Source organism: Labeo rohita, chromosome 6 (genome assembly GCF_022985175.1).
Source record: "Labeo rohita strain BAU-BD-2019 chromosome 6, IGBB_LRoh.1.0, whole genome shotgun sequence".
NCBI lineage: Eukaryota > Metazoa > Chordata > Actinopteri > Cypriniformes > Cyprinidae > Labeo > Labeo rohita.
In genome coordinates this window covers 18,896,471-18,915,001 of record NC_066874.1, presented here as the reverse complement: position 1 = coordinate 18,915,001, position 18,531 = coordinate 18,896,471, and the positions used below count along the sequence as shown (strand labels likewise).

General features: G+C 35.3%; 1 protein-coding gene across 22 annotated transcripts in view; it reads right to left on the bottom strand.

Annotated features, from left to right (window-relative positions):
- Positions 1–18,531, bottom strand: part of dlg1a (discs large MAGUK scaffold protein 1a) — a 144,284-nt gene that overhangs the window by 105,230 nt on the left and 20,523 nt on the right. For 3 of the 22 annotated variants that reach the window (XM_051113490.1, XM_051113497.1, XM_051113500.1), the window contains exon 1: positions 6,479–6,907. The exons of the other annotated variants lie outside the window; for them this stretch is intronic. In XM_051113490.1, coding sequence (XP_050969447.1) covers positions 6,479–6,580 — 102 coding nt within the window. In that variant the 5' untranslated portion in view covers positions 6,581–6,907. Of the gene's footprint in view, positions 1–6,478; positions 6,908–18,531 lie in introns of those variants that run through there. 22 annotated transcript variants of the gene reach the window in all.

The following is an 18,531-nucleotide window of genomic DNA, read 5'->3' as shown; positions in this document are numbered from 1 at the left end:
ACTAGTTTATTCTGCAAAAGATGCACAAATTTTACAAACTGCTATGTTGACCAGATGTGTCCCTGATATTCATGCAGAATTTTCTTCAGTACAAAAACTCTCTTGCTAATAAAATGTCAGAGATGATTAATCATGTATTTTACTTCATTTTCTAATGGTTTCATCAGTGGGTCAGTCACAGTTTAGTTTATTAGTGACAGCTGTTAAGAGCAGATCTGTTGTATGGAAAATCGTAATCTCATACAGTTTGCCATTTTAATCTTCACAGCGGTTTCTATTTAAGGACAAATTAGCGGCTGATGACAAAAACGGCAGGTGGGGAAAATGAGAGGAATGGGGACGACACTGAAACCTAATAAACAGCTCCACAGGCCAGGAGAAAACAAGCTGTCCGCAGCATACCAAGCACGCTTCCTTTACAATCTACATCCCTGAGAGAGACAAAATTGGTATGGCATCAGACATCCATCTGCTGACCTTTACATCAGGTCTTCCAACCTCTGGAGACGCAAACAAGCACAGAAATGAACACAGATGAATCTCTGATGACCTGTAGCTGCTGCAAAGCTTATTAATGGGGAAAAGATGAAACAGCTTAACGGAATAGTTGACCTAAAAATGAAAATTTTGCTAAAAATGTACTCACCCTCAGGACATTCAAGATGTAGATAAGTTTGTTTTTTCATAAGAACAAATCTGAAGAAATTTAGCATTACAGAACTTGCTCACCAGTGGATCCTCTGCAGTGAATGGGTGCCGAATGGGAGTTCAAATGGCTCATAAAAATATCAAAATAATCAGTAAGTAATACCATATTCCAAACCATAAACAAGTTGTTGCTTCTGGCTCTATCCATAATATGTGACCCTGGACCACAAAACCAGTCAGAAGTTGCACGGATGCATTTGTAGCAATAGCCAGAAATTGTATATACATTGAAATATACAAATACATTGTATAGGTCAAAAAACTCATTAGGATATTAAGTAAAGATCATGTTCCATGAAGATATTTTATGAATTTCCTTCCATAAATATATCAAAACTTAATTTTTGATTAGTAAACCTAAATAATTTGATTAGACAAATATTGTCCTATTATAACAAACCATACATCAATGGAAAGCTTATTTATCAACTTTCAGATCATGTATAAATCTCAATTTCAAAAAATTGACTCTTATGACTGGTTTTGTGGTCCAGAGTCACATATTGCTTTCACTAGTAAAAAGTCATCTTGTCTGAATCATGAGAAAAATATGCACACATCAAGAACAGTTTACAAGTAAAAACAGTCCAAAACCGTTCTAAACAAATACATCAGTGGATTTTGATACGAGAGGACAACAGAGGACAGGCTTTTTCACCGGAGGAAGTGTTATTATGAATTATGGACTGGATTTTGGCAAGAAGCTATGGTTTAAAGTTAAAACACCTTGATGTATTTGTTTTTTACAAACAGCCATTTGCAGCTTTTCATTTCACAAGACAATAATGGATGTGTCTATTAGCTGTTTGGACTCTTATTCTGACAGCATCCATTCACTGAGGAAGATCCATTGGTGAGCAAGTGATTTAATGCAACATTTCTCAATGCTAAATTTACAAAATCATCTACATCTTGGATGGTCCGAGGGTGAATAAATTCTCAGTATATTTTTTCATTTTTGGTGTTTTTTATATAAAAGGAAATGACCAAGTAAGTGTAGGGATATACAGTACATGTCACTGATCAGACTGCAAATACTGAAACACTGAAAACTAAGAAAATCTGAGACTTTTTTTTTCCCTGAGGAACAACTGATAGTTTTCATGTGACGTCACACTCATAGAATCGCCCACCTTGAGGGCAAAACGAAGCTTTGCTCCACTGAGCACCAGTTATTTTTACGCAGTTTGCATTAAGTAGCAATGTAGTAAAGCAAGATATTAAAAGGCGAAATTCAGTAACTCCTTATTGATCTATATTTTGTACAGGCAAGCAGATGAACACAGAATATAAACACAATGTGCAAAGTTTCACGTTAAATCGTTTCCCATAGAAAATCATTGTAAGGAAAACACTGAACTATTAAGCACATTTGCGTTCATATTCCGACTTCATCTGCTTGCCTATGTAAACTATGCATCACTAATATAGTGATTACTGAATCTGAATATATTAAAGCACTTTAAGTGTTTTTCCAAAGTTTTGTTGCAACTGTTTAATGATTGAAATATTTCTGTGGATGCTTAATATGGATCGCTAATGGCCAAAACTTGCATTTTGTTCACATACCTTTAGTTTATTCTTTCGAGAGGTGATCTAAATATTTGCGGCTGTGAAACAGAAGGTATGTGCTGCAGTCCTATGGATGTTTTGCCCTGCAGGGCTTCGAGCCGGTCACGTGACTGAAAGCTATCAATTATATTCAAAAATATTGCTAGTAAAGTTTAAAAAAGCATCCCAGAATTCACGTTTCATAGCACTTCTCAGTTTGCAGGCAGGCTTGCTGTCAGGACAAATATAGTTTTTAACCATGTTATTCTTTAATAACTCTCTAAAACTTGTAATATTTTACAATTCTGTTCCTCATGTACATACTATGTACTTCTAGTAATAACGGTAACACTTTACAATAAGGTTTCATTTGTTAACATCAGTTAATGTGTTAACTAACATGAACAAATAATGAACAATACATTTATTATAGTATTTATTAATCTTTGTTAATCTTATTTAATAAAAATACAGTTATTCATTGTTTGTTCATGTTAGTTCACAGTGCATTAACTAATGTTCAATTGTGATTTTAATAATGCATTAGTAAATGCTGAAATTAACATTAAGTAGGATTAATAAATGCTGAAGAAGTATTGTTCATTCTTAGTTCATGAATAGAGTTAACTAATGTTAACTAACAAACCTTATTGTAAAGTGTTACCGTAATTACTAGGTACTAACTCTGAACCTACCCCTAAACCTAACCCTACCCCATGTAGTTACCTTATATTACAGTACTTTCTAAGTAAGTACACTGTAAGTACAAGTAAGTACATGTACTGTAAAATAAATTGCAACCACAATCTGTGCTCAAACAAGCCGTTTCAAGGAACATACAATCTTGGAAGTTCCTACAACCTAAGACAAGATTTCACCTGGGACAACTGAAAGATCGATGAAATACGCATATTCATGGCAAGAACAACAAAATCGATTACAAAACCCATAAATTCATAAAACAGCAAACTTTCATATCACACATGAAAAAAACAAGCATATCAAAGACTCATTCACCACTTTCTGTGAGGCAAGCACATCTCAGCAGGATTAAATCAATGCAATGCAGAGCACAGCTTAGCTCAGGAACTTTATCCGACAAATGCACAAGATCCAGGCTAAGCAAAGGAGCATCTGAGGAAGGATGCATGTGAGCTTTAATTATCAGTGTGGAATCTTGTGTATCCAACAGACTTCAGTCAGGCATCTATACAGCTGGATGACAGCATGGACAGAGGTGCTGTATTATTTAAACAATCTTCAGTCCCCTTCCCACAAACCTACTCTAATTTTTATCAAATTTCAGCACTATACGAACCCACCAGATGCCAGCAAGCTAAGGGAATTTTCAAAATAGATGTTGCTAGCTTACATTTAAATGTAAGAGCTGTGTTTAAGATATGATGCTAATTCTGATCAGGGATTGTTGAAGTATAACTACATGTCTAAACACCTGAATGCTAGAGACCAAGGTTTTCGGTTTGATTTTGATAGCTTGCCACATCAGAGTGTGTGTGTGTGTGTGTGTGTGTGTGTGTGTGTGTGTGTGTGTGTGCGCTTTTTTTTTTTTGCATCTAATTAACAACAAAATACACCTGTAAACCTCTGTACACTGGAAAAAGCGTGGATTGTTATTATCTGCTTAATATTTTTTTTGAGAGAGGTATTATTTTTCTGATTTTTACACAAAATAGGATGGGTTTTATTCATACTGGACGCCAGAGGGCACCCTTTTGCAGAAAATCCACATATGCGTCAAAGAAGTATCACTGATTACGTTCCGTTCCAGCTTCTCTAATACGGATAAAGGCATCGCTATTGCTGTAACTGAATAAAAACAACATTTAACGTTCATTCAACATTTTGAATGATGAAATGTAAGGACAATAATATATGGTTTATCTGTGTTCTTCAAGCAATCTTGGGTATTTTCATAATGATTAAGTATATTTGTAAGTCATTGCTAATCAGCATACAATATAGAATATATTGTCTGCCTCATTCTATGATAAGAAGCCACATCAGATCACAAGTTATTTCAAACTCTTGACTGATGCTGTGAAGTAAAAATAAGTTACAATGTTCTATTTTGTTGGACAACAAGTTTAGAAAGGCTTAATATTGCATTTCATTACAATTTATTACTGCATTTAAAAAGTTAATTTACTCTGCATTCTATTGCGGTTTAATTCATGTGTGTTAGGGCTGTCAGACGATTAATCACGATTAATTGCATTCAGAATAAAAGTCTGAGTTTGCCTAATATATGTGTGTGTACTGTGTGTAATTATGTATATATAAATACAAACATATTCATGTATATATTTAAGAAATAATCACAAGGATATGTATTTATTATTATTTTTTATAGAATTTATATTACACAGTACACACACATATATTAGGCATATATTAACTCAAACCTGATCTCATGACAAAAACTTACTTTTTCGCAAGACACGAAATACATACTGTACGTTTCTTGACATATTTGATTGAAATGTCCGCTGAGTGGCGCTAAAAGAGTGTTTTTTTTTTTTTTGTACATGTCACCGCAGTTCGGACTATAACGCTAATGCTCCATGACGTTTTAAAATAGCGTACAATCTTAAACCTACCCGACAGTATGAACGCGAACGTGACGTAAAAACACAATCACAAGCACACAGTTTTAGATCTCTCATCTTTCAGCTCTTTCATCAGGAGTCATGTTTTTCACAGGATTTGTAACCAAGGACTCCGCATCCCAAGTCCAATTCTGTGCCAGCTGAGCTGCCGAGCAAGCTTGTTACGTCCAGAAAGTGAAACATTTGGAGCTGTAATCATAACCATGTATAAAACCGATTACAAGTGCTCGCCGTTTTACCACCTCTAGTGTTCATTTCTGTTGGAAATTGCAGTGATATGTACTCATTGGTACGTATTTCGGGGTCAGGTAGGTGAATACACAATATTTTGATACATTAATTTATACAACTTGACATGTTAAAAATGAATTCGTACATGCAGAAATTAACACATGTAGGTGTTGTTCATATTAGTTCATGATACTTAATGCCTTGAAACTTACTGTAAAATGTAACTTAAGTCTTGAAACACTTTTCACTGTTGTAGTTTTACTTATTCATGATGCAATTCACTATCCGTAAAACGGCAGCAAGATGCAAAACCTATAAATAAAACATTCAGCCAATGAGGCATTTAAAAAGACTCTTTAGCTAAGCTAAATGTCTTTAGACAGATGTTTGGTCAAAATTAAACTCAATATTCACACAAATAAACAATTTAAAAGGCTACCAAACATGCACAATGCCAAGCACAAGTGCCAAGAGGTCATCTCTGTGCTTGCTCTACTCTACCGGGGATTGATGGTCATTAGGAGTTAACAAGAGCCCTCTGATCTCACGCTTAACAGAAAAGAAGGTTCAGCTATAATAACAGAAAGCGTTTTAGGACAGATCAGTCTGTGCAGGCGCAAAGTGACAAGCCGTAATCCAGTACACTCCGTGCAAGTTGCAATGCTCTGAGACGCAGAGAGCGAAAGCCAACCATTCAGTCGTGAAATAACGAAAAACGTGCTCTCCCCAGCATCCTATTTACACAGAGTAGATATAATTGGGACGCAAGCTAAGACACCCAGAGGACCAGGCAGTTATGTAACTAAAAGAACTTGCCATCCCGCGCTGAACTAGACAAGCAGAAAATGGACCGAAAAGAGTCCTGGGCCTGAGCTTTAGCCTTTTTCAGGAATAAAAACTTGGGTTTGTCTACATTCAGCTCCGAGCTGAACAGAACAGAAAAAACAGAAGTCCCTCAGGATTTTTTTCCCCAGACGCATGTGGTTTGTGCACAACAGTGGTGGAATTAAACACAGGATGGCACATTTGAAGTGTGTCGTTTTGAGACCCTAGTTGGAGAATATCACCTTCGGCTCTTCAATCTGCCAACGTCAGAGCTCCCGTTGAGAGCTTGTTTCATTTTGCGAGACTAAAACCGGACAAATGGAAACTCTGTAAGACTTCCGACCTAGACCACATATATTAGGACCACATGCAAAGAAATGAATCACTGCCATGAGGGTGTAACCTGGAGCATATGTTGAGATATGAACCCACTAAAGGTGTCATCAGCAAAATTATCCTCAGTGTGAGGACAATTAGGACCAATTAAGCAACTGTCAGTCATGCATCTTTGGTATGAATTCAAAACAAGCCCCTACCTTGCATCCAAACATAAGTGAGATGGTGCTGTTGGTGCATGCTACTTTACAGTGGCACAACATTGGCGAAAAGCAATCCAAGTTTTTGATGCTGGGAGACATTCTCTCTGTGCCCGGGCACTTCAATCCATCAGCGATTGAGGTGCCGGCCAATTGCTTCCACGAGCGCTGGCCGCTGCCTGCTCTTGACGTGCGCCCTCATCTCGGTCCGTGGCAGGGGGAACAGAAGCGGCGACGTGATGCCTTCATCCAGCGAGCCCTTGTCAGTTGAGTCCACCGCTCTTCTGTCCTACAGTATCTCTCGCTTGACTCGACTCAATCGGGCGGACAGATTAAAGCACTCCCGAAGAGAGCTGCACTTGAGGGAGCTCTGGAGAAGCCATGCTGCCTGCCGTGACCAGGGGGTGTAACGGTGGGAGGAGGAGGAGGTGCAGGAGGAGGGTTAGAGGGCAGTGGAGTGCGCAGGGTCTCGTGTCACAACAAGCGAAGATCCATTAGTGCTGCTGCACTTCCACCTGCTGCAGAGGAACCGCTGCCATGACTCGGAGGAAAGAGGAGCAGATTCGGACGCTCTCCTACTCAACTATCCAAACAAGACGAGGCGAGCGGCACGGAGCGAGAGAGGAGAGGTAAGCAGACTGGAGGGGGAGGGGCGAGCGGTAGCGTTGAGCTTATTACACAGTTCACTAGAGAGAAACTGAAGAGTTTCTGAGACGAAGGATGCAGCGTGCGGACCAGGAGGAGATAAAAACAATCCGGACCGTTCGGAGGTTAAACTGGGGGAAGCAGAGACTGCTTTCTCAACAGATTTACAATCACAAGGACGACAAACGGCAGCTAGTATGACCTCTGATGTGCGGTTATGAAATCTGATCTCAAAGAGGAATACGCTAGTGGAGTTATAAACTGACCTGAAACAGTAGTTTATCATACACAAGGATACGTTATGCTTTCCCATGTCATTTTAATAGCTCAAACCAATTGTTTTCTCAAGCAAAACAAAGTTCAAACAATTAGAGCAGTGTCCAAAAATGGCTTGAATTAAGAAAATGTGTCAGCCATGAAACTAAGCCCTGCAGGTCATTGCATAACTTACTGTTTATTGCACAAATTTGCAACTGCTTCCCTGGTAAAACTGCACCTGTCATAAAACTGTGAATATTTTCATATTTTCTGTAGCCTAACAGAAGAAATATATCAAATATTCATCATAAACTTGTGGTCTAGAAGGGAAAGCAAATAAATAAATAAATACTAAACACTAATTTTCCCTTCAAGGTTTATATAGTCATGACAGTTGTATTCTTGAGTCTGCAGCTTGTTCACAATTCATATAAAAGATTTACTACTACTATCTTTTACATCAGCAATGGTCAGATTATCATTTTACAACTCGTCTTAAATCAATGTAATATGACTGTTCTCTCTGTTCTCACTAAGTTTTTATTTACTCACCAAAGAATTACTGGGGCACTTGGTAAGTGTTTATTCTGGAAACACTGAAACAAGGGGTGCACAATTTAGGGAGAAAATTTAAAAAAAAAAACTTAATTAAAATGTAATGTAATGTAAATTAAAAAAAATATTCAAGAAAACAAATATTTTATTGTACAGTACAACTGTAAAATTACTATACTAGTATTTAAGGTAGTCATAATTTGTTAAATCTGTCGTCATAATAAAATGTTAAACTACTAAACTTCTATTTTGGTGGGACACCACAAGTTGTCATTAATATGCAATAATAAGTGCAAAAAAAAAAAAAATTATAAATGCCATTTACTTTTAGCATAAATATTAATTAGATGCCATTTACACTAAGTGAAAAAAGCAGTATTTTCTTAGCAACATGCTACTTACACTTAGTTACTTACAGTTCAAATAGCGATATATTCTATTTACACCATGTAAAAATAGCAGGTATTTTCTTTGCAATAAATAGCAGTTATGATATTTATACTACTTAGTGGCAGATATTCGTATCTCTGCATTGTAATACATTAAAAAATAGTATGTAATAATGTACTGAATGTAAATTATCATTTTTATTAAAATTATTACATGGATGCTGCCTTGGTACAAAGCACCTCCCTACACATACCCATCCTACCCGTTAAACACCCAAGAGGCACTTTTATTTTCCACTTTTTAATTATTTCCTTTAGTTTTTTTTTTTAAGTTTTAAGTTGATATGATTCTTTAAGGTCTTAATGAAAAGTCTGTAACATACTTCGGTTAAAATTTATCAATGGTAGTGTAAAACAACACCTTTTTTTACCTTGTGCGAGCTGTTTTGGTGCATGTCCCTTTAAATGCTAATAAGCTGTGCTCTCCCCGCACCTCTTTTCCGTGGAGTGACAAGCAGTTCTCTGAGACTAAACTTTAGCTGCAATGAGCTGTGGAACTTGCTAACTAGCACATTATTAGGAAAGACGATTTGCAAAGATTCATAAAAACCCTTTTACTTACTTCTTCTGTAGGTGAAGCTGGATCACAAATGATTTGTGCGAACGTAGACGCATTTAGGCAGATTGTGGAGTGCACTCCCTTCAAAAACAAAAGAAATCTCTGCGTCTTCAGCAGCTCAGATGTAAATGACAGAGTAAATGATGACTTAAGGGAGTAAATGACAGCTGCTATGTACATTATTACATCCAACAGCAAAACACCTTAATCGCTTAGGAGACATTCTTGTCTACTCCTGCTCCGGTGTCAAAACAATGGCGGACAGTTCACTCAGGGTGGGTCTAAGGTACAGCGGCCATGCTAATCAACAATCATGGTCTTTGTGATGTCACACAGCCAAGAATCTGAGAATGGCTTGATTTGAGAAAGGGGTTATCATTTATAGGGATTTAAAACATGTAAAAGTGAATTTTGCATCCGGTGACCCCTTTAAATAAATGCCTTTGCGATGTGATATGTGATTAGAAAAGGGATTAGAAAAGGTCGACTATGTCAAAAAGTCAGTATTGTGCGCTTTACTACCTATACCACTGGAGCTGTTGTTTAACAGCTGTCTTTCGTAATGTTGTTTAGCCCAGCCACACTCTGGTAGGCGGAGTTAGTGTAAATAGCCTCTGCCAACGAGGCAGGCTATTGCCACTTACTGTAAATAGTCATTAAATACTCTTTTGTCCACAGCAGTCAATTTCTAAGTGCTTCTCTTTACAAGTTTGGGAAGATAGCTGGCACGTTGGGACACTGAAAGCACCGGATCATGAACACAGTGCTGTGCTTCCTCACAAATATGCAGCGCATATATTCACCTAATTAAATCTCAGTCTTTATGACTGGAGTTGGACTAGGATTGAACTAAGCCATACTATGCTTTTGGTTTTATTAATCATGCAACCCCACCCAAAACTATAAATCAGCTTCAAATAGACAACATTTTTGGCTTTTAATATACATCAAAGTAAAACACAATTCTATAAAAATTCTGCTTGGACAAAAATATTTTGTCCTATCCGTAAAAAAGGATGGGGAATAGTTTTACGGAGACCATTAAAGGTTAATTTCAGTATTTCAGGTGACATTGCGGAGGTCCTCCTAAACTATGAAGCTTGAGTTTATTAGCAGCCTGTAATAAATCCGAGTGTGATCATTTCTGCCCCTCCTCCCTTCTGCCCCCCTGCCACACTACATCATTTGAGCTGTTACATCATCAAGAGTGCAGGGAGGCATGCAGATCTCAGACTACTACAGCACAAACACACACACACACACACACACACACACACGTGCACATAAACCTCACTAGTAAAAACAAAAGCTGCATCTGTCGCAGGACATGCCAGCTTCATCTGTCTACTGGAGGAAAACCAGAAAAAAAAAAATAAATAAATAAAAAAAATCAAACTCTCTTCATTATACAGCAACATGCTACCTATTCCATAGTATTACTAATAATAGGGCTTTTTTTTACCAATAACTTCGTATTATTAAATATAAATATTTCATATTTTTGTTCTAGTTGTGTAAATGTTTTTGAAACTCATATTCAGAGACATATTCTTCTGAGTGGTCGTTAAATACAAGTAAATTAGATTAAATATGATGAATGATGATAAAAGGCCACATCGAAAATTTCTCATTAATGGCCAAAATCTCTGGTAAAAATATTTCTGTGGTTTTAATGCATTAAGAACAGTACCATCTATCATTCAATCCTATCTTCAACAAAGTGATTTAATCTGGCAGTGTGACACTGGTGATATATACAATGACTTTTGGAGGAGTTTCGATCCAAAAAAATTATTCATCCAAAGCTGAAGCTTATTATGAACTTCTAAATCAATCCCTCCCACTGAGAGTTTCAAGGAGAAAAGGACGATTTATACAGAGATCCATAAACGTGTCTTGGTGTTGAAGCATTTCTTCAAGCAAAAGTTTGTGTATTGCTGTGTGCTCAGCAGTTTCTGTGAGAACAATGAGGACTTCTCTGCTAATAAATTGTGTACGCAGGCTGATGCTAATCATTCGACTGCCTCGCAGAAGCTCTCAGGGAATATCTAGATGGCAGACTGCTGAATTCCCACGATACCATCAAAGAATCAGATACCAGTAAGACTGAATCTGTGTGTGTGGACACTCACATCCATAAAGCAGAGAGAAACTTGTGAGTCTTTGTTCCAACATTCATTTCTGCTGAAATTTGTCTTTTAATAACTGGATGCAATCTCTTCCACAAAGAGAAAAGGCTATGTGATGAGATGGAAGGAAAAGTTACCAATCTACACAGAAGTTATCAAGGTGATGGCGGATATGGTAATATGCCATATGGTATATGGCCCCACGGTTCAGAATATGTCCAGAAATTATCTGAAGGTGAAGACATTTTACAAATGTCTATCATATCAATCAGTCTATAACATGGGACAACCATTTTTTATTATGCACATTTTTTTAGCCCCAGCACTAATATATAGGGAAGGGGCTATATATTTGAAGTGCTCCTATTATGCCTTTTCAAATATGACCTTTCATGCAGTGTGTCATGTAGCTGTATGTGAACATAAACTATCTGCAAAGTCGTGAAGCAGTCAGTGCACAATAAATAAAGTCACGTTCTATGTCGCAAACAACTTGCCCGCCCACAAACAGTACAATTTCCATGCGGTTTACGTCATGTCGAGAAAATGCTGTATCTGTAGCAAATTTGTTTTATATTCACTTTTTAAAAGACGCATCTACAAAGATTGCAAGGACGGCTTGTTTCTGCGTCAACCAAAGCGAACGCGGTAGACCAATCATAAAGGACTGCGCCATTTGACCAATCACAGCAGTGAGGGCTCACAGAAAGGAGGGGTTTAGAGAGACTGATTCTTCGATCTGCTTGATAAGTCATTTACGAATCATTTAGAAGTAAGGTCAAATTAAATCTATTTTTGGAGAAAACTAAAGTGTTTTTTGACCTTGCATACATGTTTTAGGAGACTCATAAAAAAATATTAGCAACCTTTAAAATGGCATAATAGGAGCACTTTAAAATTCAAAACTACTGCTATACTATGCTACATATATGTACATTTTTATATAACCTTCATATACATTTATATTCTATTCTAGACAGATGGCTTATTACCAAAGTAAACATTTATATTTTGTCTTGTCGAAATTAGTCCAGCATAAGGCTTGAACACACATGCTTCATCTCCAGCTTTCCACAGTTTTATAAGAAAAAGCGTCAAATATACACTGAAACAGTCAAAATAAAAGTTCTGTTTAACTTGAAGAAATTATGACATAAATATATTACTATTGTACACTAAAATATAATTCTGAAAGTAATGATATTATTTTAAAAATGACAAATAATATACAAAAAAAAATAAAATAAAATAATAATATATATATATATATATTTATATTTATATTTATATATATATATATATAAAATAAAATATATATATATATATATATATATATATATAAAATATATATATATATATATATATTTTTTTATAATATAATAAAAATATAATAATAATAATATATATATATATATTTAATAATATATAAAAATTTTATTATTATTATTATTATTATTATTATTATTATTATATTATATTATATTATATTATATTATATATATATATTATTATTATTATTATTATTATATATATATATATTATATTATATTATTATTATTATTATTATTATTATTATTATTATTATTATTATTATTATTATTATATTATATTATATTATATTATATATATATATATATATATATATATATATATTAGTGCAGCATTTTATTTGAAAAGGGGGGGGGGCAAACCGACTGTGTTCTTGCACCTTATGCATGTTTTTAACAAACTTGTGTGTACTTGTGTGTAGAACTTAGTTTAGTACTCAAATGTGTGTGACGGAGCTTTCTGATCGTGCGCTTTGGAAGTATATCAGAAATTTAAACTGATATGGCTTTAAAACGTGTGAACAAACTGATGTTTTTTGACAGAGATCTGAGATATGAGCTAAAATAGCACATCCCTGTTCTGGAAAAGAGGGCGGGGAGCAGCAGCTCATTTGCATTTAAAGAGACATATACTAAAACAGCCTGTTTCTGCTTCCACTCAAAAAAGGGATTTTCAAAATGATATAATAAATGATCTGTGGGGTATTTTGAGCTGACACATTCTAGGGACACCTGAGACTTAAAGGGGCATATAGGTGCTCTTTAAAGACTTTTAAAGATTAAGTTTTATTAATTAATGTTTTTGATGAAAATTTTTGAACTCTGTGAAGTCAACTTTGAACAAACAAGTTATGTTTACATTCATTCTCAATGTCTAACAAAAATGGGGAAAGCATTTCCTTTCCTATTAATGGTAAATGATAACATTATAAATATTGATACTGCATCATATAGAAAAAAAATATTGTGATAATATTTTGGCCACATTGCCCAGCCCTAGTCAATCTTGCATAAAAGATGAAATAGTGCCAGAATGAACACAGCATTAGCTGAATAGGGCAGTTAGATTATGTTTAATTACTAGGGTTCATTTTAATTACAGTAGTAGTTAATTCTTAATCATGTTTTTTATGGTTTAGTTTCTAGGTGTGCACAGAGTAGCAAGATACAGTGTGGATCTTTACATTTGTGTGTGAACCTCCCAATAAGCTCTGAAATATGGAGTATCTGCACTCACTGGACTAAAGTGTTATGATGACACACAGTGGTCAGATGTTACTGTCAGACACAGAAGAACAGAAATGTACTCAAATACTGAAGCACCACCTAAATACAATGAATTACAGAGTTACATTGTATTTCTATCAAATATTTAGTCAAACACATTGCAATATTACTTTTTTTATGTAAGGGAGCCAGGTGACTGGGGCCATTTATGAACTTAATCATGTCCTGACAGAGAATGACTGGAGGAACTGACGTGATGAGAACAGGTCTGAAACAATCCAATTATGTCACAGCTTTGACATTAATGAAACAGAAGACAGAGAGATTTAATTCAACAGTACTCATATATAATTTATATAACATTAAGCTGGACAGGGAGCATGTGAATATCAAAGACAGTAGGGATGTGCAAAATTTCAGATATTTTCAAAATCATTTAGTCAGTGATTTGTATGAACGACTAGTCGATTAATTGGTCTTAAAGAGGCTATGTATGATTAGGCTGATGTTGGGTTCACCTGACTGATCTGACCAGTTTCTTACAGGCCATTTACATAAGACGTTTATTGCATTTTAAAGACCTAGATGGGGCGCAACAAAATGGAACAGAACAGGGTCTTGAGACTCATTTTTAAATAAACTGACACAAATAGTGATTGTGAGTCGCACAAACAACATTAAAAACTTAGTATAGACTAGTTAGACAACTTATTAAACATGACCATATGCAATTATAAAAATAGATATACAAAAAGAAAAAAAAAAAAAAAAAAAAAAAAAAAACTGATAACATTACAATAAGGTTTGGTGTGCAAGATTAGTGGATGCAATATTTGTACTTAATTTTTTTGTAAATGAACAATACTTTGACAGTAATAAATAATGTAGATTACTGGTATTTCCATGCATATAGTAATACATTTTAAAATTCCACGTTGTATGAATTAACATAAGCAGTATAAATGAACATGAATTACCAATGTATATACTTACACTTGCAAAAGTACACCTATAGGTGAAAATTAATTTAAATTAATATTATATTAGGTTAATAAATGTTTATTACAGGATTATTACTGTTCACTAACGTAATAAAAAAAAACTATTTTGTTACTTCAAATAAATATTAAGAGCAATAAAAAAAGAAAATAATAAAAATGTACATTCATTTCATCTTCATTTCTCAATTTCATGTCTCATTTTCATTTGGTTTAACTTAATGTACTATATAATAAAAACTGTAGACATATTTAGAAATGTAGAAAGTATCTACAGCATAACAAAATCTTTAAAATCAACATTTAAAATAAAAATAGAAATGTAAACCAATTCAAAATACTAAAAAAAAAAAAAACTATAATATTATCTATAATAGTTCAAAAAATGGTTCATACTTAGTCCTTCTAACTCATTAATTAATTAATTCAAATTCATTGTAAAGTATTATCAAAATGAATTATGTAAAATATATGTAAAAACTGTGCACTGGTGAGATGTCTTGGGAAAATGCAGCAGAGATAAAAATAAAAACTGTGCTAGAAAAGCATGAAGACACAAAAAAAGGACCATGAAGAACATTTGTACCAACTCAACAGTCTGATTATTAACCTCAAGGGTAGACCATCTGTTAACTACAATCAAAAAAAAAAAAAAAAAAAAAAAAATGCAGCTCAGCAAGCAGCTAAATGTGAAGAAACTAATTCTTCCACCAACAAAACAACAAAAATATAGTTACCATACCTTGCTAGAAAAAAAAAAAGAAAAAATACATGGCAAATAATTACACATCTGTTCTCAAAACCTCCAGAATGAATATACATGTCTGTTAAAAGTAGGTACTCTGATGACACTATAGCATGGATTTTGACATTGGCAGCAGGGATGCGTTTTCAGCAGGAAATCATTAAGATTGACAGCTTGTCAGGCTACTTAGATTTATTGAGCCGCACGTAAGCCTGTTAACACTCCAGTACGGGATATACCTCACAGGGGAAATACCTCAGTGGTTCATTTACGGCCATCTAGACAGTTGTAACTGGAAACATCACTTAAGATTTTAATGGAGGCAGTGGTCCGTCTTTCATGACGAGAATTAGATTATTCAGTCCAGCAAGTATTTGGCTTCTCATGTTCTCTGTTCTTTGATATCCAGCCCACAGCAAGGTATAGAGTATGTTTAGGCCCTGTCTGCATGACTGACTCTTCCACACGGATGGTCCCGCCCTCCCCCGATCTGCAATCTGTCACACTGCCTCACACAGACGAACTGTTGCTCTCATACAGCCACGTGGGAGCTCTCTGGGATAGCCCTGCTAACCTATGGCGACAGCTACGGAGGTATCAGTGATACATAAAGGACTCTTTCTTCTACAACGCACAGAGAGCTACAGTTCCAGCACTTCTGGAAGAAGATGAGGAACTCCCCTCTGTGGTCAAAACATGAAGCACAGAATCATTTCAACATGCCAGTTTTTTCTCTCATGTTTTAACAACTTTGAACTGAACTGTGGCATACGTGGTAGCCTTTATGATTATGCACATGGCCTTTTGAAAAAAAAAAACATGAGGAAATTATCAACAAAATCTGTGTACAAAAACATGAATCTAAATGCCAAACGTATTTGTTTTGACTCAATGTCAATTATTGCTCCTTATCATATGGCTTTAATGCTTCTGTCTTTAGTATTATTGTTATTTAGTGCAAGGTTTGGGGAAGTTAAACAGTGGCTGTTACAGGGTTCTGAAAGTCATACAGGTGATACTAAACTTTTAATGCCTGCTCATTAAATATTTATTAGGTTAATATAAACAATGAATAATTGAGTCACTCAAATATTTGCATTGCATCACTGCACATAAATAAGTCTATATAGTCCGAATATCACTGTATAGGCATCCCCTTTGTATATTAACAAACAGTATGTCACATCAAAACTTTTTATTTCTTGAGTGAACATGGATTTCTCTAACATACATAAATCTGAAAAGTAGTGTGGCGACACCTATGCACAGTTCATGCTGCGACACATATTGAGCACCACCATTCTAGAAAAATACAGAACACCTGTTTCAACTTGAGGAAGATCAGTGTTTTTTTTTTCTTTTTCTTTCTTTTTTCCTCTCCCTCTAGTTTGCAGTACACTAGACCAGAACATTGTGGTCACCCTGCGTTTCCCCCTCCACACAAACAATTTCCTGGTTCCACTCAATACAGTAGAGGGCAGTGTTAAATTACTTTCTGACACCACAAGGATGTGAATATAACTCACCACCGAACAAAAAAAAAGGTGGGATTTGGGTGGTAGGGTTTACATGAAAGACTTAAAGGCTTAAAACACTTTTTAAAATGACCTGAAAAAAAGTTTCTGCGGCTGGATTCATGAATTTTTTTCCGGTGGGTTAATAAATGTCTCCTGAAGTGAATGGATGCATTTGTGTAAGAAAAATATCCATATCCAAATAATTTGTTACCCCACTGCCTTCAAATCTGCGATTGTGTAAGGAAAATATCCATATTTAAAACTTTATAATTCATAATCTCTACACTGTAAAAAACTACTTGTTAAATCAACTTAAAATAATTTGTAACCCAACTGCCTTAAAATTTTAAGTTCAGACAAGTCTAAAAAGTTCAGTCAACTTGAAATGTTAAGTTGTACTAAGTGATAAATTAGACATTTGAGTTGATTCAACTTAAAATTTTAAGCCAGCTGGGTAACAAACCCAGCTTTTAAGTTTAACAAACCAAATATTTAGTTTAGTGAACTACTTTAGTAGTTTAGTAGTCAAATATCTAACATTTCAAGTTGACTAAACTTGTTTGAGTTGACTGAACTTAAAATTTTAAGGCAACAGGGTAAAACATTATTTTAAGTTGACTCAACAAATTGTGTTTGTTTGTTTATTTTTTTTACAGTGCATCTCTCACATAAATGAGAGAGAGTGGCATTCCAGCAGATGACGCAGGATATAAGCAAACATGGTGATGAACACGGAAGCGCAGAGGAGAGAGCAAAATTAAACACCGGTCACAAATTAAGCAAAAAATGGTTTTCGCGAAACTTTTCCCTGATCAGAGCCTACGTCATCTGCTGGAACGCTGCTCTCTAGAGAATGTGGGTACGACAGTAAGCGGAAACTACAGAATACGGTTAATAAAGTTTTAAATATGGATGTTTCTCTAAGACAAATGCATCAGTTCGCTTCACAAAGCCTTTATAAACCCTCTGGAGCTGTGTGGAGCCCTTTTCGTGATACATGGATGCACTTCATTGGACTTCTATTAGACTATTAAATATCAACAGCCATTCACTGCCATTATAAAGCTTGGAAGAGCCAGGACATTTTATATATAATTTTATTCTGATTGTATTCATCTGAAAGAAGAAAGTCATATACACCTAGGATGGCTTGAGGGTGAGTAAATCATAGGGTAATTTTCAATTTTGGGTGAATTATCACTTTAAGAAAAAATAGACCCAAAAAAAAAAAAATTTCAAGAAAGAACATTCTTTCATACTTGATTGTATTTTTGATTTTGTTCTGAATTTATGACTCCAATATCAGTAGCTTTATCCATTCCTCACGTCTGAAATGGTACTCTGTGTCTCTGTCTGTAAACATGAAGGGATTGTATAGCTTGCAGGTGGTGACCTATGAAAGCTCAAACTGACTCATGGCTCCTTCACATCACCTCCAGTCCTTCCTGCCTCCCACACAGAGCAAAATCACGCTGACACCACTCCATCAGTCCAGCCCACAGCCATGAGCTCTCAGCAGGCAGAGACACCTCACCATTCTGCACGCTCACTTCAAACACAGACTTTGACATTGAATGAATTGCGAACACAACACGTGCTGCAGGAATCATGGTCTCCAATTTATTTAAAACAACTGGGATTCT